This window comes from Mesoplodon bidens (assembly GCF_964165515.1).
Source record: "Mesoplodon bidens genome assembly, chromosome: 14".
Lineage (NCBI taxonomy): Eukaryota > Metazoa > Chordata > Mammalia > Artiodactyla > Ziphiidae > Mesoplodon > Mesoplodon bidens.
Window position 1 is genome coordinate 69,340,882 of NC_138170.1, and position 27,295 is coordinate 69,368,176.

At 45.2% G+C, this 27,295-nt stretch overlaps 1 protein-coding gene across 11 annotated transcripts in view; it reads left to right on the plus strand.

The window, feature by feature from the left end:
- DTNB (dystrobrevin beta) overlaps window positions 1-27,295 on the plus strand; it is a 283,356-nt gene that overhangs the window by 247,713 nt on the left and 8,348 nt on the right. For all 11 annotated transcript variants that reach the window (XM_081253610.1, XM_081253609.1, XM_081253605.1 and 8 more), the window contains 2 exons: window positions 25,208-25,367; window positions 26,145-26,234. In XM_081253610.1, coding sequence (XP_081109736.1) covers window positions 25,208-25,367; window positions 26,145-26,234 — 250 coding nt within the window. The remainder of the gene's footprint in view (window positions 1-25,207; window positions 25,368-26,144; window positions 26,235-27,295) is intronic.

Consider the following 27,295-nt stretch of genomic DNA (forward strand, 5'->3'; position numbering starts at 1 on the left):
GGGATTATTTTGGCATTGGGGAAATTTGAGGGAAATGGGTAATAACTGTGACTTTAACTGTGACTTGGGGGCTGTGGTTCTACCTTCAAGCTCAGCCACTTTTCCAGTGCTTTAGTGACATTAGTACCTCAGCTGATAATTCTTCTGTCTTTCCTTTCTCCCTCCCTCCCTCCTTATAATTAAGGGCAGAACTGCCTGGCTATTTCAGATAAGACTTCGCTGAGTGACTGTTCGACCCATGACATACCCTACAGTTTAACATCCTCAGGAATTAGATTGTATCGGTTAAGTCAGGGTTAATCAGGCCCATGATAATCGTCAGACTGTAATTAAAAGACCTTGTCTGCCTTTTTTACTACTGTATCCCCTTGCTGCTAGCCCAGTGCCTGCCACATGGCAGATACTCAATAAATAGTGGCTGAATGAAAACTGCTATTATAAGATTTTAACTTAAAAACAATGTGAATTCATAAGTTTATTCATTGTAAGGGACATAACTGGTTCGAGTACCTAAGGCAATAATTTTGCTCAAGGTACTCCCATATAATAGGTAGATCTATTCAAGAGACTAAACGATGGTTAGAAATGTCCTTTATAAAAATAATCAGAAAAACAAATTTCAGTGTTACCAAAAGAATAGGAAGACCAAGCTAATATATTAGTATTATTATTAACTCTATTATTATTTCTGTCTGAAGAACAGATATGTTATGTAGAGTAAAATCATCCTCTTTTTTTTAGCACAGATAATCTACAAAATGCAGGATATCTATAGTTATTTGTATCATTTGAAAATATTTTGAGCATTTCTCAGTAAGAACCCAATGCCCACAACGAGAAATGTATACAGAGGGGTACACTAAAGTAACAACAGACTGGTGAGGACCCTGCTGGCAGTGGTGTTTACTGTTGAGCTGTGGGCTACTCCCCCAAGGTCAAACAATATCCCAGTCCTAGTCTGGAGGGATTCCAATGTACAAATTTATTCTAGGGACACCTTAGGGTTCCATTTTTCCCAGAGACTCAACGTACCATAAAATTTCACTGCGGGATTGCTGATACAAACTAAAATGAGCTATCCAAGGCAAGGTTTCAGTTTATTCATGAGGGAGGTATTTCTTTAAACATTCCTCCGTTTCCTCCTATTAGAAGATCATTACTTTTTGGAACTTCCCTGGTGGCCCAGTGGTTAAGACTCTGGGCTCTCACTGCAGAGGGCACGGGTTTGATCCCTGGTCGGGGAACTAATATCCCACATGCCGCACGGCCGGTCAAAAAAAAAAAAAGATCATTACTTTTTATATACAGATCAACATCAGAGTTAAAGACTCCGTACTAGACTGTAGACAGTGATGAATAAGGATAGGGGGCTCCCGCAGGGGTGGCCTTGATCCAGGTTCGTAGGGTGGTGGTCCAGAGGGTAATATAGGTGGTACTCTGAAAATTATGTAATTGGAGGAATCTTGGGATTCCACTAAGAGAACATGGCCACACTTGGGACCTCTCTTTCTACTTCAGCCAGTTGGGATATCAAGTGGATCTTGCCCCACGCCCTTTCTGATTTCCAGAACTGGCCAAACACCCCACCACAGCTCAACCAAAGAAAGCATGGTGTGGGCTGGCTGTCAGAAACCCCCATCTCTGACTGCAGCTTCACCAAATATGCCTCAGAGGAAGGGCACTCAGCATTTAGTTAGCCAGGTTGACCCATGAGGCCTCCATGACAAACCTCATGAATGTTAACTTTGTAAGTTTCAGAGAAAGTACTTAAAAAAAAAAAAAACCTACACAACAACAAATAAAAATCTCCTCTTTGTCCATTAAAGAGATTACTGGTAAACCCCTTGATGTGTTCCTGGGTCAGGTTTCCTCTTGGTTCACTTAACCTTTGGACACAATCCCATTGGGAAGTGATTCACATGCCGCCCTAAAATTTTCTGGATTCCTTGGTCCCACCATACTCTGAAATAGAAGCCTGAGTCTACTGCTTCCTGAAAAGCAAAGGATTGCTATTTATTTTTGTCTTCAGCAATGTCTTACTACATATGTTAAAGTGAGCAGTGGGTGAGCTTGTCCTTTTGGAGGATCAAAAGAGAAATCCTGCACAAATCCCACCCTCAAATAGTATGATCATTATTTCATGGTTGGCCTGATGCCCTGTATACAGAAACAGAGGCCAGGTCAGTGATATCTGGAGGCTTAGGCACCACTGCTGCCCTCCCAAGTTTGCAAGCTGCACCAGTGGATTTTGGTAAACAAAGATCAATGTGCTGTACTCTGTGACTGTGCCCCCAAACCTTTAGCCTAGCCTGGCCCAGTCCTAGTCCGTATACATGGACTTTGGCTGCCCATAGGTGGCCTCATGAAAGTCTACAAAGTATGCTTAGTCATCAGTCTTGGCTCTTGTACTCACTATAGGGACCTGGTAGCTTGTTGGGGGGGGGGGTTGTTTGTTTTCTCCAAAAGAGGAAATGTCATAGCAATATTGAAAAATAGGCACTTGCATTTCACTCCCCCAAAACTCCTTGAACACCTAGAGGGAGTGTATAGTCTGAAAATATAGAGGAAATAGCTTTTGGGTCTTTGCAGCACCCCCAATGTTCTTCATCACTCTCATCAATCACGAGCTGAGAGATTGCCTTACCTGCTTGTTTATTTCCCCCTGTACTGTATTTATGTCTTTTCCTCTTCTGACCAGAATGCATACAACATATGAAAAATATACACCAGGGTCTCTGGGAAAAAGCCTCTACACACGAAGCTGGAGATAGTCACCATCCACTAGAGGAATATGAATTCCTAGGACACAGTATCTCCCCCCAGAATACTACAATCTGGGTCTCAGCAAAGCATCGGCAGAAAAGAAGATGACTTCTAAGTTTTGAGCCCAGGAACCTGGGAAATTGACTGGAAAAACGAAACTGGGGAGATGATGTGAGATATAGAAAGGGGACTTTGATCTGATTTTGAACGTACCGAGTTACATAGAATAGGCAGGCAGTCAAGCTCTGTGTCTGGTCTATTAGATATTTAGGGATAGGCAGCTGGAAATTTAGTGGGGAAACAGGGCTAGCAATGTATATTTGGAAGTCTTCAACATAAAATTAGTGTTGAAACCATAAACATGGGCTGTAGGGAAAACCCATAGTGGACAAAATGAAGAAAAAAGAGGTAGGAGGTAGGATTGTGGGTTCTCATGAAAAACCAGAAAGTTTCAAGGAGAAAGTTAATAAGGCAATAAGACAAGGATTTGACAATAAGGAAGTTGTCAGCAACCTTGGAAAGGAAATTTTCAGTATGGCAGAGTGTAGACAGCTCTGAAAAATTGATTTTGTCTTGTCCAGCCTCCTCACCCCCACCCCCATTGGTTTCACCTCAACAAAGGAAGGAGTTATATCTTCAGTCTGCCTTATTGGGTTATGTGTGAATAGATTGTTCTGACTCATGGCACCTTGTTGACAAATCCTCATTTCTTTTCTATCTCACCATGTATATAACCTTTACAGACCTCAGTTTCCTCATCTATAAATTTCCAATCCACAGTTCTTTGATACTTTCATCACTGATACCAATCGATATATTGGGGAAAGGCTATGAACCAGGAAGGGTCTGCAGAAATCCAACTGGGCTCATTTGACTGATGTTTCCTTTTGTGACTTTGAAATCCTCTGGCCCTCGATTCATTGTGTGGGTTTTCTAACCAACTCCTTCCCCAGGGTTTATTCATGTCAACCATCTACCTCCCACTTTTCCAGACAAAAGAAAGCATCCTAAGAAAACAACATCAGCTGCTTCCATGATGCCCTCTCTTTTGGCTCATCTCTAGGATTCTGGGCCATGCCTCCCACTCTGTTTCTTTTAGACCTCACACAGCATCCTCAGTTGGCATGAGATTGGATCTGTGACCCTCCACTTGGAGAGCACCTGTAGGCATTTCCTCGAATCCTGATGCTGTGCCAGTCTCCAGGGTTTTATAGCTGACCTCAGGCTGGTTCTGATGTTCCAAATTAACAGCAGTGCCAAGGTAGGGAGCTTCCTGGCCTAGAGTCCTTAACTGAAGTGGACATCTGCTTAATTTCAGCCAAAGAAGCGTATTATAAAGGATATGATAGACTCCTTTGCACTCTTCTCCATTTGCTGCTAATCATAATTTGGCAAGTAGAATTACTCCCATTTAGAGCTGCAGTATAGATGCCCAGTGCTTTAAAAAAAAGAGAGAGGGGAGAAGAAAGAAATATAGAAGCGTGTTTTAGAAAATTAGAGGCAATGGGGCTTCCCTGGTGGAGCAATGATTAAGAATCTGCCTGCCAGGCTTCCCTGGTGGCGCAGTGGTTGAGAGTCCGCCTGCCGATGCAGGGGACACGGGTTCGTGCCCCAGTCCGGGAAGATCCCACATGCTGCGGAGCGGCTGGGCCCGTGAGCCATGGCCGCTGAGCCTGCGCGTCCGGAGCCTGTGCTCCACAACGGGAGAGGCCACAACAGTGAGAGGCCTGCGTACCGCAAAAAAAAAAAAAAAAAAAAAAAAAAAAGAATCCGCCTGTCAATGCAGGGGACACGAGTTCAAGCCCTGGTCTGGGAAGATCCCACATGCCAGGGAGTAACTAAGCCCGTGTGCCACAACTACTGAGCCTACATTCCACAACTACTGAAGCCTGCGTGCCTAGAGCCCATGCTCCGCAACAAGAGGAGCCATCGCAATGAGAAGCCCGCGCACTGCAGTGAAGAGTAGCCCCCGCTCACCACAAGAGAAAGCCCGTGTGCAGCAACAAAAGACCCAACGCAGCCAAAATAAATAAATAAATAATAAAATAAATAAATAAATAAATAATAAAATTAGAGGCAATGCAGAAAGACAGTTACCTGCAGCTAGACAGGTACCTTTAATAAGAATCCATGCCAACTCACTACTGCCCTACAAAGCTGGCTAACCATAAATCCTTCAGTGCTTTTATTATTATATATTCTAATTCATATATATGACATTCACTGTTTATTCATTGCTTTCACATTTCAAATTTCACCTCCTGTATTTAACCAGCTCAGACCTCAGGAAACCAAGAGAGAATCTAGGAGACTGTCAGGCCTCTAGCTGTCCCCAGGACATCTCTCAAATGTGCAGAAGATTATCAGAGTTTATTCTTGGCCCCTTGAAGTTTCTAACCTGATCTGAGGCTACTGGTGGCCTGTCTTTCCTTCTACAGCAGCTCACCACCTGGGAGAAGAAGCCCTGGACAGGCCACCAACTTTAGGACCTCGTAACTCTGTCACTCTCCGCCGGGTTTTCATCCTCAGCACTATGGACATTTGGGACCAGATTACTTTTTTTTTTTTTTTTTTTGGTGGGTTGGGGCGGGGGGGTGTTCTGTGCATTGCAGCATGTCGAGCAGCATCCTTGATCTCTACCTACTAAATTCCAGTGATGCTCCCACACCCACACTGACACCCACACCAGGTTCCTAGCAGGTAAAATTATCCCCAGTGAAGAACCACTGCTCAGGAATTCCCTAGTGGTCCAGTGGTTAGGACTTTGCACTTCCACTGCAGGGGGCACTGGTTGGATCCCTGGTCAGGGAGGTAGGATCAGAGAACCTTTCTCTGTGATACCAGTCTGAGCCCTTGGGGCATTCTCAGCATCCCTTATTCTGTGGTTTAGATATGGGATGGATGGTAAAAGATTTCCAGTCACCTTCCCCCACAAATCACCCCTTTGTCCCTATGTCCTGCTTCTGTTAACATCATTGCCAGCACTCCCTACATGCATGCTCTCTTCCAGTCCCCTACTCTCCCCACTCAGTTGTCACAGTCTAGTCAACTTATTCTCCAAAAGCTTGCTTGTGTCTCTCTCCTCCCAATTCCTATCACCATTCTCCATTCCAGCCTCCGTCATCTGTCACCTGGTCTCCCTCTCTCCTGCCTCCTGCTTCTCAGTCCCTCCTTCACTTTGCCCCGGAGCCAGATTCCTAAATCAGATCAGACTGACCACACCACTCCCTCCTCAGAAGTCTTCACGGGCTCCCTCTGCCATTGCCTATAGCAGGGGTCAGCAAGCTTTTTCTTAAAGGGTTAGGTAGTAAGCATCTTAGGCTTTGCGAACCAAATCAGAGGTATTATGTAAGGACTTATATAACCATTTAAAATAAAACCATTTAAAAATGTAAAAACCATTCTTAGCTCACAGACTGTAAAAAAGCAGGTGGCAAGCTGGATTTGGCCACGGGCTATAGTTTGCCCATCTATCGCCTAGTAAATAAACTTGATGACCATTTATTTAAGGCTCTGGATGATTGCTGCCCACGCTTCTCTTTCCCACCACATATCTTCTGTGCTCCCTGCATACTAGTGTCCCCACGTGCTCCTCCCCTGCCCTGCAGCACACACACACAGCTTCCTCTCTCATGGTGCTTCTGTCATGCCCTTTCCTCACCCGGATTGCCCTTCCCGAGCCGCTTCTGCCTATTGAAATTATTCCCCTCAAGACACTCTGAGATGCCACCTCTTCTGTGAAACCTTACCCTGTTCCAGAAGGTCAGAGTTAAACTCTCTCGCCTCTGTGCTCCTTTGCCTTTGCACCTCCGCTACGGTACGGATTTCATCCTCCTTTGTATGCTAGCTGCGTACATGCCGAACTGCCTAGGCGGCTGTGAGCCTGCTGAGAGTGGAGACCTTGCCCCTTCATACCCCTACTTTGCACCTTTCAAAGTGGGATCATGGCAGGTAGTACCCCACTGGGCCAGCATGTGAAGCACTTTATGTACATCCTCACCAACCCATGAAGTTATTCTTATCTCCACTTGACATATGAAGAATCTGAGCCTCAGAGAGGTCAAGGAAGTTGCCTCAGGTCACACAGCTAGTAAATGGCAGAGCTGGAATCCAAACTAGGTCCATCTGACTGCAAAGCCTGGACTCTAATCACCTTATTATATAGAACAGGGACTCAACAAAGAGTGGTGGTGCTGGATCAGGTGCCACACCTCATCATACAAGTTTTACTTACTTACCTATAAGCAGCATTTAAGTTTGACTCATTGAACTTTAAAATATCATTGATAGGTTCAGGCTGCCTGCCCCATCATTGAATCCATGTCTGAATTAAGGACCATGCTCTCCTGGAGTCCTGTCCTCTTGGTTTCTAGCATGCAATCTGAGTGTTTGGTATTCATTTTATAGGGATTTTCCCCTCAGTGAGGTCCCCGATCATTTTGCTGAGAACTAGCTTTGAAATCCTGCAGTGAGAACTAAGGGGAAACCATTTTCAAATAGAGCTGGGCAAACTAGGGGAAACAAACAGAAAGAGGGTAATTCTAGTCTTGGAATTTATGAGCTTCCCTATCTAAAAGTTTAAATTTCAGCTTTCTTTTGATCTTCGGGTTTATGGTGAGCTTTAAGAGGTTGTTCTTCTGAGACAGTCTTAGGAACTTAATACGCTTTCCTCCTTCCACTGAGAAAGATACCTAGACATCTTGCCCCCCCAGCTCTTTTAGGCTCGGGTAAGCTTTGTCTTCTATATAATTTAGTTTGACTTGAATAGGGGCAGAATCATGGAGACTGAGAACCAAAACCTTCTCCCCGTTGCCAACAGTGTGATCACGAAACCCCCAGCAGTCCTGCCAGTGCTGTTTCCCGTCCATAGCAGTAACCCCACAGGGAGTGACACCTGAGAGCCACCGCAGGGAGTCACAGGTCATGGGTAAGCCCTGAGTTTCCTGAAGTGATGTGGGAACAGACAGGTGTCAGCCCTCTGAGGAGGGACCTCAAGGCAGACTTTTTGGTGGCCCCTCTCCTTCCAGCAGACACACACGATAGATAAATGTGTACTGACGGTGGTGAGAGAAGAGAGACATCATAGAACTGTTCGGCCCTTCTCTTGGGTGTTTAGAAGCCAAGTTCATCCTTAAAAGCTGCACCGCCCTTTACCTCAGAGGTGGACGCTTTGGGGAGAGAGGAAGGTCTCCAGGCGTGTTCTTTACCTGTTTCTAATTCGCCCCAGAGGGAACTGCGGCTGCTGCTTTGCTCACTGCCACGTGACTGCCTTTCTCATCTCCTCCACCCCTGTTCTCCTTGTGTGCCCACTTCCACCCCTGGGCCTAACTCCCAGCAGTCTTAACTCTTGTCACGTTAGGCAATTATTTTCAAATCTTGCAGCAGGACAGACAGTACAGCGTCAGATAATCCTCTCTCTCTCCTTTTACTTCCACATTTGATGAGACAACTGCATTTTCCTAGCAGAGCCACCACCTGCAGCAGCTCAAAATAGTCTGTGGGGTGTTTTGTTTTTTTACCTTTTGTTGACGAAAAAAAATGTACAGAGTCCATTCTGTATACATCCCAGTTCTCTGTATGTTCACGGTTGCCTCATCTAAATTTCAGACTTGCAGTTCCTTTCTCCCAACATTGTTTTTCTGGGTTTTTTGTTGTTGTTTTTCCGAACGGGCCTCTGAAAATCGGCAGCAAAGAGGCCAGTTTGTTTAATTTAAATACATTGCAGGAAAATGAAGGTAATTGTCCACACAGGCCATCTGCTACCTGGCAGGTGTCCATGAATCAGAGAGAGAAAAATGGAGACTCAAGTGTCTCCTTCTGTTACCATGATAACCGCTTAGCTCAGAGTTTTCGTCGGGTGTGTGTGTGGAGGGGATGCCGTTAACAGTGCTCTGGCGAGGGCATTAACTCTCAAAATCAGGCTTTTTGCCATAAGCCTCCCTGGGTTTGATTACCTGACGATAATTGAGATAAAAAAAATTCATACCTGTTCCATCAGGAAAAAGAAAGGAAGGAAATAGTATTTATGGAGCCCCTACTGTGCGCCAGGCACCCTGCTGGGGCTGGCTGAGCACAGCCCAGGACTGTATATCCGTCATTTTCCTACTGCAGACAGCGCCTCTGCCCCTGCACGGCCACGCTCTCTGCCACAGCATGTGAGTCCCCATCTCCACTCACAGTGTCCTCAAGTCACCTTCTCTGGCGTTCTCTGTACCTGTTTTGGCTCCAATATTAGACTTGCCCTCAAACAAAACACTAAGTCGGAATCACCGTATTCTCCTTTCTCACATGTCTCACTTGTGTTGGGAATTAATTTATGTTGCTATCAGAAATCATGGTTGGCCTCGGCAGTGAGGAGTCTCACCTGACCCGTGTTCCTTCTGACCTCAGAAACTTGGGATCCCAACGTGCTTAGGGTTCTCCCAGCAGTTTAAGGCCACTGGAAGACCCAGGTACCCATCTTACCCTTGCTACTAATTTATTTGTGACCTTGTGACTTCTCTAGGCCTCCATCTCCTCAGATACAGTAATGAATGTTGAACTAAAACAGAGGCTGTTTTCCTGGGGTCACGAACCCTCTGACATTACAAGCATAACTTCTGAACTCTTTTCTTGGAACATGATACATAGCTTTCTCAGGTTCTCAGAGTCTTTGCTGATTTAGAAGAAGTGAAGGGCCAGCAGAGGAGAGAGCTTCTCAGATTGTAACATTTCTCTAGCTCTGTCTTTCCAGCAGAATTGTTTCCAACTACAAGGGACCTCTGTACTCAGAGAACCTGAGTTACAGGGCATTTATTGTGTTTAGTTGTTGGTTAGACACGTGACTGGCCTTTGCTGTGTTCAGGCCTTTGTAATAAGTTGTATTTCAACAAGGTCCCACTGTCCTGCTTCAGGAAACTTTAAAACACCAAGGAGCGTGTCGTGAAGCTCCCCCAGCTTCTCTAGGCTCGCCGCCCCTCTTCTGGCAGCTGAAACCCAGAGGCACGTGATTCTTTTGGACCCTCGTTGGACAGCTTATCCCCACCCCCCAGAGCCACCTGACTAGTCCCTCTACCTTTGCTGATTTCTGTGTGAGTCTCAGGTTCCCCATAATCTCTAGGTTCCAGCAGTGATGCTCCCCCAGCCTCTGACTGTGCTGCCTATTCTAGATGCGTTTGCTCTGAGTGGAGTGCTCAGCGGTCTCCATGGGGAGGGCCTGCCTCTCTGAACGTACAACCCATCTGTGCCTTTGAGACAAGGTGCAGTCGCTCAATGCAGTGCTTCATCTGCACTGACTTCAGTGTGTCCATCCGGCACAGACCCATCAGGTGGGCGGAGGATGAGCAGTCTCTAACCGGGTCATAGGTGACTTGTCGTCGAGCCAGGAGAGCTGCTGTGCGCACTGCAGCACTGCCTTCAGCTGTGTGTGCTCCAGACGCTCCAGTCTGTGCTTATGTAATGAGGAGGACCTTATTTCAAACTGTCTTCCTTGAGACAGCCCGTCCTCTGCATACAGCAGTCTGCTCCCTGCACCTCCCCACCAGCTGTGAGTGCAGGAGACCTGAACAGGCAGCATCTCCGGTGTGGACTCCGCTCGTGAGAAAGGAGAGTTAGGGGTAGAACATGCCTTATGTGACCCTGAGGTGGCCGCTGAGAGCCCTCAGAGGAGGGTCCTTCACTGACAGAGTGGTTGTGACTGAAGCAAAGCCTTGATCACTCGGCATTTCTGAGATGAGGTACCTTGGTGAAGGTCATAGAATCATAGCATTTTATATCTGAAAAATGCTTCACAGGTCATCTAGTTCGATGCCGCTCAGTTTGTAAATGAGAAGACTGAACTCCAGAAGAATTAAAATGCATGTCCTGTACCATCAAAAGAAAACCCCAGGTCTCCAGCCTTTAGGGGTGCGCCCCTCCCACGGAACCTCACCGCCTCCTTAGCGTTCACCCGGGCCTGTGGCCAGAGCAAGATCCCCTCTTGGCGCCTGCGGCGGCCCCTCCTCTTCTGAGTCATTGGATTTGCAGCAGAGAATTGTCTCCAGGCCCTGCCATTTACTCATTACAAAGTAAAGAGGTTGAAACTTTCAGCCTCAGGACAGGCTAATGCACCGAGAGACTTAGGCACATTCTCAGATCCGGAAAAAATTTTCTCGATTCTCTATGCTTGCCTCTCCTCATCCACGGTCCTCTTTCCAGGGTCTTCGGCGTCTCTTGAAGGCCTCTGGGCCTGGTCTCATCCCAAAATTCTCCCTCCCGCTCCCTCTCAGTCAAATGCTCTTCAGATGGGACTGATCTAATAATGCAGGAAGAAAAAATCAAGCTCAGCACGTGAGTTACCTATGGCTGCCTAACAACTGACCCCGAAACTTAATGGCTTAGAAGAACAAGTTTAACTCACAGCTTCTGTGGGTCAGGAGTCCAGGCGCTGTTTAGCTGGGTCCTCACAAGCTGAGGGTCACGGTTTTTCACAAGGTTACCGTCACCTCAAGCCTCAACAGATCACGTCGTTGTTGGCAGGATTCCTTGTGGGTTGGATTGAGAGCCACAGTTCAATGCCGGCTGATGGCCAGAAGGCGCCCTCAGTTCCTCACCAGGTGGGCCTCTCCACAGGGCAGCTCACAAGACGGCAGCTGGCTTCCTTAGCATGAGCAGGGGCAAGAGCGGGAGAGAGTATGTGTGGACAAGACAGAAGTCATGGTCTTTTACCAACTGATCTCAGAAATGACATCCCTTTGGCCTGATTCATCGGAAGCAGTCACTACACCCAGCCCACGTTCAAGGGGAGGGGATAACACCAGAGGTGACTGCAGGGAGGGAGGGTGCCACTGGAGGCCTCCTCAGAGGTCTGCTCGCCACAGTTAGTTACCTAGTTAAAGTATTTCACATAAAGCTTTATTTTTTTTTTTTTGATTAAAGTTATTTATTTATTTATTTATTTTTAAAAAAATTTTTTGCTTTATAACAAATTTAATCAGTTATACATATGTTTCCATATCCCCTCCCTTTTGCGTCTCCCTCCCACCCTCCCTATCCCACCCCTCCAGGCGGTCACAAAGCACCGAGCTGATCTCCCTGTGCTATGCGGCTGCTTCCCACTAGCTATCTACCTTACGTTTGGTAGTGTATATATGTCCATGCCGCTCTTTCACTTTGTCACAGCTTACCCTTCCCCCTCCCCATATCCTCAAGTCCATTCTCTAGTAGGTCTGTGACTTTACTCCTGTCTTACCCCTATGTTCTTCATGACATTTTTTTTTCTTAAATTCCATATATATGTGTTAGCATACAGTATTTGTCTTTCTCTTTCTGACTTACTTCACTCTGTATGACAGACTCTAGGTCTATCCACCTCATTACAAATAGCTCAATTTCATTTCTTTTTATGGCTGAGTAATATTCCATTGTATATATGTGCCACATCTTCTTTATCCATTCATCCGATGATGGACACTTAGGTTGTTTCCATCTCCGGGCTATTGTAAATAGGGCTGCTATGAACATTTTGGTACATGTCTCTTTTTGAATTATGGTTTTCTCAGGGTATATGCCCAGTAGTGGGATTGCTGGGTCATATGGTAGTTCTATTTGTAGTTTTTTAAGGAACCTCCATACCGTTCTCCATAGCGGCTGTACCAATTCACATTCCCACCAGCAGTGCAAGAGGGTTCCCTTTTTTCCACACCCTCTCCAGCATTTATTGTTTCTAGATTTTTTGATGATGGCCATTCTGACTGGTGTGAGATGATATCTCATTGTAGTTTTGATTTGCATTTCTCTAATGAGTAAAGATGTTGAGCATCCTTTCATGTGTTTGTTGGCAGTCTGTATATCTTCTGTGGAGAAATGTCTATTTAGGTCTTCTGCCCATTTTTGGATTGGGTTGTTTGTTTTTTTGTTATTGAGCTGCATGAGCTGCTTATAAATTTTGGAGATTAATCCTTTGTCAGTTGCTTCATTTGCAAATATTTTCTCCCATTCTGAGGGTTGTCTTTTGGTCTTGTTTATGGTTTCCTTTGCTGTGCAAAAGCTTTTAAGTCTCATTAGGTCCCATGTGTTTATTTTTGTCTTTATTTCCATTTCTCTAGGAGGTGGGTCAAAAAGGATCTTGCTGTGATTTATGTCATAGAGTGTTCTGCCTATGTTTTCCTCTAAGAGTTTGATAGTGTCTGGCCTTACATTTAGGTCTTTAATCCATTTTGAGCTTATTTTTGTGTATGGTGTTAGGGAGTGATCTAATCTCATACTTTTACATGTCCCTATCCAGTTTTCCCAGCACCACTTATTGAAGAGACTGTCCTTTCTCCACTGTACATTCCTGCCTCCTTTATCAAAGATAAGGTGACCATATGTCCGTGGGTTTAACTCTGGGCTTTCTATCCTGTTCCATTGATCTATCTTTCTGTTTTTGTGCCAGTACCATACTGTCTTGATTACTGTAGCTTTGTAGTATAGTCTGAAGTCAGGGAGCCTGATTCCTCCAGCTCCGTTTTTCGTTCTCAAGATTGCTTTGGCTATTCGGGGTCTTTTGTGTTTCCATACAAATTGTGAAATTTTTTGTTCTAGTTCTGTGAAAAATGCCAGTGGTAGTTTGATAGGGATTGCATTGAATCTGTAGATTGCTTTGGGTAGTAGAGTCATTTTCACAATGTTGATTCTTCCAATCCAAGAGCATGGTACATCTCTCCATCTATTTGTATCATCTTTAATTTCTTTCATCAGTGTCTTATAATTTTCTGCATACAGGTCTTTTGTCCCCTTAGGTAGGTTTATTCCTAGATATTTTATTCTTTTTGTTGCAATGGTAAATGGGAGTGTTTCCTTGATTTCACTTTCAGATTTTTCATCATTAGTATATAGGAATGCCAGAGATTTCTGTGCATTAATTTTGTATCCTGCAACTTTACCAAATTCATTGATTAGCTCTAGTAGTTTTCTGGTAGCATCTTTAGGATTCTCTATGTATAGTATCATGTCATCTGCAAACAGTGACAGCTTTACTTCTTCTTTTCCAATTTGGATTCCTTTTATTTCCTTTTCTTCTCTGATTGCTGTGGCTAAAACTTCCAAAACTAGGTTGAATAAGAGTGGTGAGAGTGGGCAACCTTGTCTTGTTCCTGATCTTAGTGGAAATGGTTTCAGTTTTTCACCATTGAGGACGATGCTGGCTGTGGGTTTGTCATATATGGCCTTTATTATGTTGAGGAAAGTTCCCTCTATGCCTACTTTCTGCAGGGTTTTTATCATAAATGGGTGTTGAATTTTGTCGAAAGCTTTCTCTGCATCTATTGAGATGATCATATGGTTTTTCTCCTTCAATTTGTTAATATGGTGTATCACGTTGATTGATTTGCGTATATTGAAGAATCTTTGCATTCCTGGAATAAACCCCACTTGATCATGGTGTATGATCCTTTTAATGTGCTGTTGGATTCTGTTTGCTAGTATTTTGTTGAGGATTTTTGCATCTATGTTCATCAGTGATATTGGCCTGTAGTTTTCTTTCTTTGTGACATCCTTGTCTGGTTTTGGTATCAAGGTGATGGTGGCCTCGTAGAATGAGTTTGGGAGTGTTCCTCCCTCTGCTATATTTTGGAAGAGTTTCAGAAGGATAGGTGTTAGCTCTTCTCTAAATGCTTGATAGAATTCGCCTGTGAAGCCATCTGGTCCTGGGCTTTTGTTTGTTGGAAGGTTTTTTATCACAGTTTCAATTTCAGTGCTTGTGATTGGTCTGTTCATATTTTCTATTTCTTCCTGAGTCAGTCTTGGCAGGTTGTGCATTTCTAAGAATTTGTCCATTTCTTCCAGGTTGTCCATTTTATTGGCATAAAGTTGCTTATAGTAATCTCTCATGATCGTTTGTATTTCTGCAGTGTCAGTTGTTACTTCTCCTTTTTCATTTCTAATTCTATTGATTTGAGTCTTCTCCCTTTTTTTCTTGATGAGTCTGGCTAATGGTTTATCAATTTTGTTTATCTTCTCAAAGAACCAGCTTTTAGTTTTATTGATCTTTGCTATCGTTTCCTTCATTTCTTTTTCATTTATTTCTGATCTGATTTTTATGATTTCTTTCCTTCTGCTAACTTTGGGGTGTTTTTGTTCTTCTTTCTCTAATTGCTTTAGGTGCAAGGTTAGGTTGTTTATTCGAGATGTTTCCTGTTTCTTAAGGTGGGATTGTATTGCTATAAACTTCCCTCTTAGAACTGCTTTTGCTGCATCCCATAGGTTTTGGGTCGTCGTGTCTCCATTGTCATTTGTTTCTAGGTATTTTTTAATTTCCTCTTTGATTTCTTCAGTGATCACTTCGTTATTAAGTAGTGTATTGTTTAGCCTCCATGTGTTTGTATTTTTTACAGCTCTTTTCCTATAATTGATATCTAGTCTCATAGCATTGTGGTCGGAAAAGATACTTGATACAATTTCAATTTTCTTAAATTTACCAAGGCTTGATTTGTGGCCCAAGATATGATCTATCCTGGAGAATGTTCCATGAGCACTTGAGAAAAATGTGTATTCTGTTGTTTTTGGATGGAATGTCCTATAAATATCAATTAAGTCCATCTTGTTTAATGTATCATTTAAAGCTTGTGTTTCCTTATTTATTTTCATTTTGGATGATCTGTCCATTGGTGAAAGTGGGGTGTTAAAGTCCCCTACTATGATTGTGTTACTGTCGATTTCTCCTTTTATGGCTGTTAGTATTTGCCTTATGTATTGAGGTGCTCCTATGTTTGGTGCATAAATATTTATAATTGTTATATCTCCTTCTTGGATCGTTCCCTTGATCATTAGGTAGTGTCCTTCTTTGTCTCTTCTAGTAGTCTTTATTTTAAAGTCTATTTTGTCTGATATGAGAATTGCTACTCCAGCTTTCTTTTGGTTTCCATTTGCATGGAATATCTTTTTCCATCCCCTTACTTTCAGTCTGTATGTGTCTCTAGGTCTGAAGTGGGTCTCTTGTAGACAGCATATATATGGGTCTTGTTTTTGTATCCATTCAGCCAATTTGTATCTTTTGGTGGGAGCATTTAGTCCATTTACACTTAAGGTAATTATCGATATGTATGTTCCTGTTCCCATTTTCTTAATTGTTTTGGGTTCGTTATTGTAGGTCTTTTCCTTCTGTTGTGTTTCTTGCCTAGAGAAGTTCCTTTAGCATTTGTTGTAAAGCTGGTTTGGTGGTGCTGAACTCTCTCAGCTTTTGCTTGTCTGTAAACGTTTTAATTTCTCCATCAAATCTGAATGAGATCCTTGCTGGGTAGAGTAATCTTGGTTGCAGGTTTTTCTCCTTCATCACTTTAATTATGTCCTGCCACTCCCTTCTGGCTTGTAGAGTTTCTGCTGAGAGATCAGCTGTTATCCTGATGGGGATTCCCTTGTGTGTTATTTGTTGTTTTTGCCTTGCTGCTTTTAATATGATTTCTTTGTGTTTAATTTTTGACAGTTTGATTAATATGTGTCTTGGCGTATTTCTCCTTGGATTTATTCTGTATGGGACTCTCTGTGCCTCCTGGACTTGATTCACTATTTCCTTTCCCATATTAGGGAAGTTTTCAACTATAATCTCTTCAAATATTTTCTCAGTCCCTTTCTTTTTCTCTTCTTCTTCTGGAACCCCTATAATTCGAATGTTGGTGCGTTTAATGTTGTCCCAGAGGTCTCTGAGACTGTCCTCTGTTCTTTTCATTCTTTTTTCTTTATTTTGCTCTGCAGCAGTTATTTCCACTATTTTATCTTCCACCTCACTTATCCGTTCTTCTGCCTCAGTTATTCTGCTATTGATCCCATCTAGAGTATTTTTTATTTCATGTATTGTGTTTTTAATCGATGCTTGATTCATCTTTAGTTCTTCTAGGTCCTTGTTAACTGTTTCTTGCATTTTGTCTATTCTATTTCCAAGATTTTGGATCTGGGAAATAGAATCTTGGATCATCTTTACCATCATTATTCTGAATTCTTTTTCAGGTAGACTGCCTATTACCTCTTCATTTGTTAGATCTGGTGGGTTTTTATCTTGCTCCTTCTCCTGCTGTGTGTTTTTCTGTCTTCTCATTTTGCTTATGTTACTGTGTTTGGGGTCTCCTTTTTGCAGGCTGCAGGTTCGTAGTTCCCGTTGTTTTTGGTGTCTGTCCCCAGTGGCTAAGGTTGGTTTAGTGGGTTGTGTAAGCTTCCTGGTGGAGGGGACTAGTACCTGTGTTCTGGTGGATGAGGCTGGATCTTGTCTTTCTGGTGGGCAGGTCCACGTCTGGTGGTGTGTTTTGGGGTGTGTGCAGACTTTTTATGATTTTAGGCCGCCTCTCTGCTAATGGGTGGCGTTGTGTTCCTGTCTTGCTAGTTGTTTGGCTTAGGGTGTCCAGCACTGTAGCTTGCTGGTCCTTGAGTGAAGCTGGGTGCTGGTGTTGAGATGGAGATCTCTGGAAGATTTTTGCCGTTTGATATTATGTGGAGCTGGGAGGTCTCTTGTGGACCAGTGTCCTGAAGTTGGCTCTCCCACCTCAGAGGCACAGCACTGACTCCTGGCTCCTCAATTTGGGATGATGTGTTGTCTATTCATGTATTCCACAGATGCAGGGTACATCAAGTTGATTGTGGAGCTTTAATCCGCTGCTTCTGAGGCTGCTGGGAGAGGTTTCCCTTTCTCTTCTTTGTTCTCACAGCTCCTGGGTCTCAGCTTTGGAGTTGGCCCCGCCTCTGCGTGTAGGTCGCCGCAGGGCGTCTGTTCTTCGCTCAGACAGGACAGGGTTAAAGAAGCAGCCTCTTCGGGGACTCTGGCTCACTCAGTCCGGGCGGGAGGAAGGGGCACGGAGTGCGGGGCGAGCCTGCAGCGGCAGAGGTCGACGTGACGTTGCACCAGCCCGAGGCGCGCCGTGCGTTCTCCCAGAGAAGCCGCCCCTGGATCCCGGGACCCCGGCAGTGGCGGGCTGCACAGGCTCCCGGAAGGGCGGTGTGGGCAGTGACCTGCGCTCGCACACAGGCTTCTTGGCGGCGGCAGCAGCAGCCCCAGCGTCCCACGCCCGTCACTGGGCTCCGCGCTTTCAGTCGCGACTCGCGCCCGTCTGTGGAGCCCCTTTAAGCAGCGCTCTTAATCCCCTCTCCTTGCGCACCAGGAAACCAAGAGGGAAGAAAAAGTCTCTTGCCTCTTCGGCAGCTCCAGAGTTTTCCCGGACTCCCTCCCGGCTAGCTGTGGCACATTAGCCCCCTTCAGGCTGAGTTCTCGCCGCCAGCCCCAGTCCTCTCCCTGCGCTCTGACCGAAGCCCGAGCCTCAGCTTCCAGCGCTGCGCGCCCCGGCAGGCGAGCAGACAAGCCTCTCGGGCTGGTGAGTGCCGCTCGGCACCGATCCTCTGTGTGGGGATCTCTCCGCTTTGCCCTACCCAGGTATGTGGGGGGTTTCTTGCCTTTTGGGAGGTCTGGGGTCTTCTGCCAGCGTTCAGTAGGTGTTCTGTAGGAGTTGTTCCACGTGTAGCTGTATTTCTGGTGTATCCGTGGGGAGGAAGGTGATCTCCGCGTCTTACTCTTGCGCCATCTTACCCGGAAGTCCCATAAAGCTTTATTGATGACGATAGATTTAGGCCTCCCCGGAGATCATTGCCCGCTCTGGCTACGTTCCCGCTTTCCATTACAGAAGAAAAAGGATCAGAAACTTGATACACCTCATTGTCATTTAACAAATACTTATTAAGCCTTTACATGTGGTAAGCACAATGGTAAGGGAGATAAATTTGAGGGGTGAGATTACTGCTGTACAGGGTTCTGAGGGAGGTGACGATGAAGCAGACAGCTGGAAGACCAGTGGGAGCTGGTCAGACACCACAGAGGGTAGCGCTCCTGGCAGAGAGAACAGCAAGTAGAGGCCTGAAGGCAAGAGAGAGTGCAGTCCTTTCAGTAGATGGTTGTTGTCTAAACGGCCCAGGAGCAGAGTCAGTTGACCTCCGTTGCACCAACATATGCCTCATTCCAGCTCAACCCCATTCCGGATCCCTCAGCTTCGGGCCTGGCTGAAGTACCTGCATATCGATTACCTATGACTTGTGCCTCTCCCGGGGCCTTTGGGATTTACTGCCCCACAAGGATGCCAAACCGGCATTGCTCTGCTGGACCCAGAATGCACATAGGGTTCCTGACAGCTCCATCCTAGCATTGCTTTAATCCAACACGATCCTAAAGCCAAGGGCTGAAGTTTGAGATCCATGGGGAAAATTATGCCTTCCCAGCGGTCTGAGCTTTTCTCTTTCTACTGCTCTGAACAAAGGCAATGTCAGGAGTCTGGTTTCTATCTTCCTCAGAAGGCATGTCCTGGGCAGTGATCCCAGGAAGGGGGCCTGATTATTTTCAAGCTGATGGTGGGCAGTAGGTTTCATTTCCTGATCCTAGAGATTTAGCCACATGTGGCTGTCTACCCCTGTCAATCCCTCTTACCTCATTTACTATCATCATTTTCCTGTTAAAATATTTGCAGAGGTTCAGCTTCCTGTTCTTAAAAAGCAACCTATTTGTTCATCTCCGGTCTTAGTCCTTGGGTGGCGATGCCTGGCTTCAGTCTCACCGAGATTTATTGAGTACTTGCCACATGTTTAATACTGGGTTGGACAGCATAACTGTCCAGATAACTGTCCAGATAACTGTCATACAGTGAAGTGAATTTGAATTTCACAGGCCACATACTTAGGGAAAAAAAGTATTTAAGTGGCCTTAATTTCCCTCTTGAGCGCTCACTTTCTGAGATGGGCACTTCGTCTGGGCATTTCTAGGAAAACTCTGAAGCCAGTCATTTCAGAGATTCTTATCCCTCTTCCTGCACCCAAAATGAGTGCTCCACCTTGGGGCCTTTTGCTGGGTGCTGTGGCATCAGTGGAGGAGTGTCCATAGCTCCAAGTTGACCTGTGCTGAGGCCATCATGTCCTTTGCTTGTTGGCCAGGCCTGGTTCTCGTGGGCAGCAGCCTCCATTTGGTGGCTGAGGCATCTGAGTTCATAGACTCCCCCAGCATCCACGGTCCACACCTGACCTCACCAAGGCTCTAACTCCTCTGTGATGGAGAGACAGCTTTGGGCTCATCAGCTCATCACTTCTCACAGTATCAGCCTATGGGAAGCTATTGGCTGTGTGGGGTCCTTCCTTGAGGCTGCCCAGGCAACCCAAGAAACGACCTTTATTCTGTTCCCCTCAGCCCTGGGAAGGCCCAGGAAAGGCCTGGGTATTGCCAGTATCCACCACTTCTGTGATCTCCTACATCCCACACTGTGCTGGCTCCAGACTTTCCTGCAAAGCCAAGCCTCTGCATCAGACTTCCTTGCCTTCTCTGCAGATTCTCTCACCTTCTTCCCAGCTTCCTTATCTAGTTTGGATTGGGGCTGAAACTGCTAGGTCTGATTGCTCATAAGCACTTTCCAAACTAGAATGAATTTTATGCTTTAAATAATTTTCCCCCTCTCCCATAAAAATGGCCAAAAAAGCAGAGGGTGATAATTATAGGGTGAAAGGTGGAGGTTTTTTCCCAAAATACAATGATTAATATGTGATAATGTTATCTGGACAAAACCGGACTCCTAAGGTTTATAAACTAGTCGGAAAGAAAAGATATATACCCTGAAAGACTAAATAATAATAAATGTTTTATAACCACTGACAAAATAGAAGAGAATATTTCAAAAGATAGAACATGTTGAATTGTCAACGGAAAATTATTATAAAAGTTAAACCGGGATAAAAACATCAAAAAGAGATTTCGTAGTGTTCCATTATATGGATTAACCACATTTTAAGTCATTCACCAGTCAGTAGATTTTGGGGTTATTTCCACTTTTGGCCTGTTAAACTAAATGTTGCTAATAAACGTTTGGGTACAAGTTTTGGATGAGCATATGTTTTTATTTCTCTTGGATACATACTCAGGAGTGAAATTGCTGGGTCATATGGTAAGTTTACATTTAACATTTTAAGAAACTGCCAGACTGTCTTCCAAAGTGGTTGTACCATTTTACAGTCCCATCAGCAGTGTACAAAGGTTTCCCTTTTCCCACATCCTTGTCAGTCTTTTTGATTGTAGCTATTTCAGTCAGTAAGTGGTATCTCTTTGTGATTTCAGTTTTCATTTCCCTGAGTACTCGTGTTGAGCATTTTTCATGTAATTTTTAGCTCATTTGTATATCTTACTTCATGAAATGTCTATTCAAGTCTTTGCCTGTTTTGTAATTGGGTTGCCTGTCTTATTATTCAGTTACAAGAGTTTTTTTATATGTTCTAGACACAGGTTCTTTTTTTATAATTTATTCTATATTTATTTCAGCTTTATTGAAGTATAATTGACATATAAGATTGTAAGATATTTAGGGCTTCCCTGGTGGCGCAGTGGTTGAGAATCTGCCTGCCAATGCAGGGGACACGGGTTCAAGCCCTGGTTTGGGAAGATCCCACATGCCGCGGAGCAACTAGGCCCGTGAGCCACAATTACTGAGCCTGCGCGTCTGGAGCCTGTGCTCCGCAACAAGAGAGGCCGCAATAGTGAGAGGCCCGTGCACTGCGATGAAGAGTGGCCCCCACTTGCCGCAACTAGAGAAAGCCCTCGCACAGAAATGAAGACCCAACACAGCCATAAATAAATAAATAAATAACATTAAAAAAAAAAAAAGATTGTAAGATATTTAAAGTATACATTGTAGAGACTTACTTAATAAACCTATACATGGTGAAAGGATTTCCCCATCTAGTTAATTAACATATCTATCACCTCACATATTTATCTTTTGTGTGTGTGTGAGAACATTTAAGTTGTTCTCTCCTAGCATATTTCAACTATACAATAGTATATTACCAACTGTAGTCACCATGTAATATTAGATCCTCAGACCTTATGTTTTAGCCGGAAGTTTACACCCTTTTACCAACCTCTCCCCATTCCCCCACCACTCAGCCCCTGGCAACTACTTTTCTACTCTCAGTTTCACTCGAGTGTGACTTTTTTTTAGATTCCACATATTGATGATACCATGAAGTGTTTGTCTTTCTTTGTCTGGTTTATTTCATCCACCATAAATAACACAGCAGGATTTCCTTCTTTCTCATGGCTGAATAATATTCCATTGTACATATATACCATATCTTCTTTATCCATTTATCTGTTTTTTTTTTTTTTTTTTTTTGCGGTACGCGGGCCTCTCACTGTTGTGGCCTCTCCCATTGCGGAGCACAGGCTCCGGATGCGCAGGCTCAGCGGCCATGGCTCACGGGCCCAGCTGCTCCGCAGCATGTGGGATCTTCCCAGACCGGGGCACGAACCCGCGTCCCCTGCATCGGCAGGCGGACTCTCAACCACTGCGCCACCAGGGAAGCCCCCATTTATCTGTTGATGGACACTTAGGTTGTTTGCATGTCCTAGCTATTGTGAATAATGCTGCAGTGAACAAGTGTATATGGGGTTCAAATATCTCTTCAAGATTCTGTTTTCATTTTCTTTTCTTTTTTTAAATTTATTTGGCTGTGCCAGGTCTTAGTTGTGGCATGCAGGATCTTCGTTGCAGCGTGTGGGATCTTTAAGTTGCCGCATGCAGGATTTTTTAGTTGCAGCATGTGGGATCTTTAGTTGTGGGATCTAGTTCCCTGACCAGGGATCAAACTTGGGCCCCCGCATTGGGAGCACGGAGTCTTAACTGCTGGACCACCAGGGAAGTCCCTGTTTTCATTTTCTTTGGATATATACACAGAAGTGGGATTATTGGATCATATGGTTGTTCTATTTTTCATTTTTTGAGGAAAAATGCCGCTTTGCCTAGTGGCTGCACCAGTTTACCTTCTCACCAGTAGTGTGCAAGGGTTCCCTTTTCTCCATGCCCTCCCCGACACTCTTTTTTTTTCTGGTTGCATTGGGTCTTCGTTGCTGTGTGCGGGCTTTCTCTAGTTGCGTCGAGCAGGGGCTGCTCTTCGTTGTGGTGCGTGGGCTTTTCGCTGCAGTGGCTTCTCTTGTTGCGGCGCACAGGCGTCAGTATTTGTGGCACACAGGCTCAGTAGTTGTGGCACACAGGCTTAGTTGCTCCACGGCATGTGGGATCTTCCCGGACCATGGATCGAACCTGTGTCCCCTGCATTGGCAGGCAGATTCTTAACCACTGCACCACCAGGGAAGTCCCGCTCATTATGGTTTTGATTTGCATTTCCCTAATGGCCAATAATATTGAGCATCTTTTCATATGCTTATTGGATATTTGCATATCTTCTTTAGAGAAATGTCCATTCAGATCCTTTGCCTATTTTTAAATTAGGTTACGTGTCCTTTTATCATTGAGTGTAAGAGATCTTTTTTTTTAATACTTATTTATTTATTTAGGCTGCGCCAGGTCTTAGTTGCGGTACACGGGATCTTCCTTGCAGCTTGCGGACTTCTTAGTTGCAGCATGTGGACTCTTAGTTGTGGCATGCATGTGGGATCTAGTTCCCCAACCAGGGATCGAACCCGGGCCCTGTGCATTGGGAGCACAAAGTCTTACCCACTGGACCACCAGGGAATTCCCAAGAGATCTTTATATATTCTTTTTTTAATTAATTTTTTTATTGAAGTATAGTTGATTTACAATGTTGTGTAGATATTCCTAATATAAGTCCCTTATGAGATATATGATTTGCAAAAATTTTTCCCATCCTCTGAGTTTTTTTCACTTTCTTAAAGGTGTCCTTTAAAAATAGTTTTTAATTTTAATGAAGTCAAATTTATCTGTTTTTCTTTTGTAATATAGACTTTTTATGTCATATCTGAAAAGTCATTGTCTAATCTTTCCCTCTAAGAGTTTTATAATTTTAGTTCTTATATTTGGAATGATCCATTTTAAGTTAGTTTTTGTATATAATGTGAGGTAAGAGTCTAAGTTCATATTTATTTTTATCATGGAAAGATCTCAAAAAGTATGCTAACTTTGCTGTACAGCAGAAATTAAGCACAACATTGTAAATCAACTATACTTCAATAACATTTTTTTAAAGTGTGCTAGATGATAAAAGCAAATTGCAAAATGATATGTGCAGTATGATACCCGTTCATGCAAAATTTAAAGGCACGAAATGTCATATATTATTCATAATTACATATGTACACATAGGTAAAAAGTTTCACACCAAAACCTTTGACAGTGGCTGCCTCTGAAGGGAAGAGAGGAGGGGACCGGAAAGAATTAGTAGTCAAAGGGGTCTTCAGATTTATCTGTAGTGTTTTTGGGTTGGAATAAATTTGACACAATATTAATTATCAATTTGAGTGGTCTATTATGTTCTACTTTTAAGCTTTCTGTATTTTTTAAGTTTCTCAAATTAAAACACACAGACACGAATCAAAGCAAGAACTATGGAGAACAGACCATTTCTGTTTGGTCCGGCGCTCACACTGAAGCGTTGAGCTGGGGCTTTGTGCACACAGCCTGTCAGCCTGTTCGAGGTGGCAGGTTCTGTTTGTACGTGGGGTTTCTGAGCCAGATCCCCAAAGATAATTATCTTCCTTTGAACTCATTTGCACACTTTGGCTTATATTTTCCCAGTTTTGCTTCCAAAGAAAACCCCGGTCTATATGCCACCCTCAGTTGCCCTTCCTCTGAGGAGCAGCAGAGCCCAAATCTCAGCGAGCTCCCTTTACCTGGAGTTTAAAAATGTTATCCCATTGCTGCACGCTTTCTCCAAAACTGAGGCAGAGCCTCGCAAGGAAAGTTTGGTTTCCACTAAACGTGTGTCCATTCTCACCTAGTCCCCACGGGACGGCTCACAGAAGACCTCACTGTGTGTGCTTGACGAGTGCAGCATGACGGGCCAGATGACCGGGCTCCTGGGAACAGCCTGCAGCTAGACTCCTGACCCACAAACTCAGGCGCGCTCCCTGTGGCCTGGCAGCTGCAGAGGCGCAGAACACGTGTCATTGCCCTTGAAGTAGAAGGGCTTGTTCCAGCATCTCCCGCTGACGAGCCGTGCAGCCTGACACAGAGCTCTTCCTCTCTTCATCCTTGTTTTTCTTGTGTAAAATGGATACAAAAAACATGTGCCCCTTCTACTCACAAGTTGTTACGAGGATCAAATGAAATAATGCACCTGAATGTGTTTGCGAACAGAACTCAGAGATGTTTGTATATTCTTTCCCAGCCGGGTGACCCCAGCGCCTCCCAGATCCTCCAACCAGCTACTCCATCTGTCCACCTGGAAGGCCCCCTCCCTGTGCACGCCTCTGCCCCTTTCCCTCCCGCTTCTAGTCCCTTCTTCAGTGTTCCTGCTGCCTCTTCTCCCTCCTCCCCCTTTGTTCTCTCCCTTTCCTTCCCTTTTCTTCCTCTCACCAGTGCTGGAGGCAGCCTGACTCCCTCCTTTCAAATGTGATCGTGCACTGCCTTGCACCACTGAACTGAAGCCCTGGGCTGGCTCAGGTTGACTGAAAAAAAGGACTTTCCCCTTCCTCAAAGAGGTAAGGCACCTGAGATGACATGTTTTATCTCTTTGATTCTCCCAGGCTCAGGCCACAGGATCGCCGCAGACGTCGCCCACTCACGGAGGCGGCCGTCCGATGCCCATGCCCGTGCACTCCACCTCCGCTGGCTCCACACCCACCCACTGCCCGCAGGACCCGCTGAGCGGAGTTGGCGGGGACGTGCAGGAGGCCTTCGCCCAGGGTGAGTCCGGGAGCAGAGTATAATGGAGCGCTGAGGGGGTTTGAAAACGTGGACAAGATTCCTACAGAGGTTTTCCCAGTTTCTTTTGTGCACTTCGCTTGAAATGATCAGGTTTTCACATACAGTAAAAATAAGTCAAGCGCTGACCCCTTCTCATTAGATGGGCTGGTCTGCAACGGGAGGTCTGCAGGCTTTGTACATGTGCGAAGTACAGGCCTCCTGGGCGTCTGCGCTTTTTTCTGGGTTGTGGGAAGTGCCTTGTCCTCTGGGCTTTGCCTCCTCTGGAGGAATTGGATGGAAGCATTCCCGAAGTCGGGTGCTCGGCCTGGAAAGTCTTTAGAGCAAACAAGAGAAGGAGTGGAACTCTAAAACAGGACCTTGCTGAAGCCTCCTTGTCCGTGGAGCTAACGGCCAGCGATGTTATGTGGTTGGGGGAAGACAAGGCAGCTCAGGAAGTCTTCTTGGGGCGGAGACAAGAGCAGGGAGGTGGAGCTGGCGAGTAAGTCCTGCCTGAGCATTTGTTCTAGAATCCACCTCCTTTGATTGTGGCTGAGAAGTATGGAGTTGACAGGGTCCTGCTCGTCAGGTAGAGAAGAGGGAGGAGGACCACAGACCTGGGTACCCGTGCTCCTGAGGGCCTGGGAGCGGGCAGGGCTGCTCGGCCCATCTCCCCCTAGGAGTTCTGCCCTGAGTCCCAGGGCCCCACCGACCGAGGCTTTCGCTCAGCTCTCTCCCCCCGACCCACCCGGCATCGCCATCTGCTCTGACTGCCCTCAGGTACGAGGAGAGACCTCCGCAGTGACCTGCTGGTGGCCGCTGACTCCATCACCAGCACCATGTCATCCCTGGTGAAGGAGCTCCACTCAGGTGACGCCCACAGCGCCCGCCCAGCCTCCCACCTCCCCCTCCGCGCCCTCCTCGCTGCCTCACTGCGTGGTAAAGCGTCTCCCTCGTTTCACCACGCGGTCTGCTTGCCTTCCAGGGATGCGCTGGATGCCTTCCTCCCGGGAGCCTCTCTCCCACACGTGATCACAGAGAGATAATCACACGTTTAGGTTCCTCTTCAGAGTATGCCCTATGGAGCAAACACAGTTCCGACTTTAAAGAAATTCAGCTCAGTTAGGCCCCTTCCTCACTTAATTTGTCTTCCATCTGTGCTTCCTCCACAGCTGCTCTTTCCTTAGGCCTGCTCAGCTGTCTCGCTCCAGAGCTTTCCTGGATCACTGGAACCGCATCAGCTGCAAAAGCTTCTGGACTTTCTCCCGGCTGCCTTTCTGCTCTCTCCTATTTTATTTGGTTTTGAAACCCTATTCCCTCCTTTTGTCCATGACGAGGCTCTGATTTCACTGGAAGTTCATGACCTGAGTCTGTTGCTTCCTTCGTTCCTCATGTTCATCTTATCTATGACTTCTTTCTCAGTCTGTCTGTCTCTTAGCTATTTCAGTGATTTTCCAGAGACCCTTACCTCATGGCGCATTTCCCCTTACATAATACCCGGGAAGGAAAGAAAAAATAGAAGGCCATTCCCATATCAGCATGTCTTCAAGAATCCCCATGATTACATCAGTTTTGAAGCCGTCAGATATTTTGCTAATCTTTTTTATGGTGGTCAGATTCCCGTGTTATATATTAAACAAACAGATTCCCTTCCTAAGTGCTGTGGGTCACTCATACAGATGGCCCTCTTTTGTGTCTTTCCACCTAATGTAATGCTTTTGGATACCTTGAACTAGCTTAACAAGGTTATTGAATAAAAATATAAAGCAGGTTTTCCGTGGGCTATTCAGACACATGTACTTATTCAAACACAATACATTGAAATCATCTGTGCCTGCGCTTAGGGAAGGCGAGCCTTGTGTACTCCTTCAGACCTTTGTAGGAGAAAGCATATGCCTTTAGTGTTGTCATGGGACCAGGCCAAGGTCTGG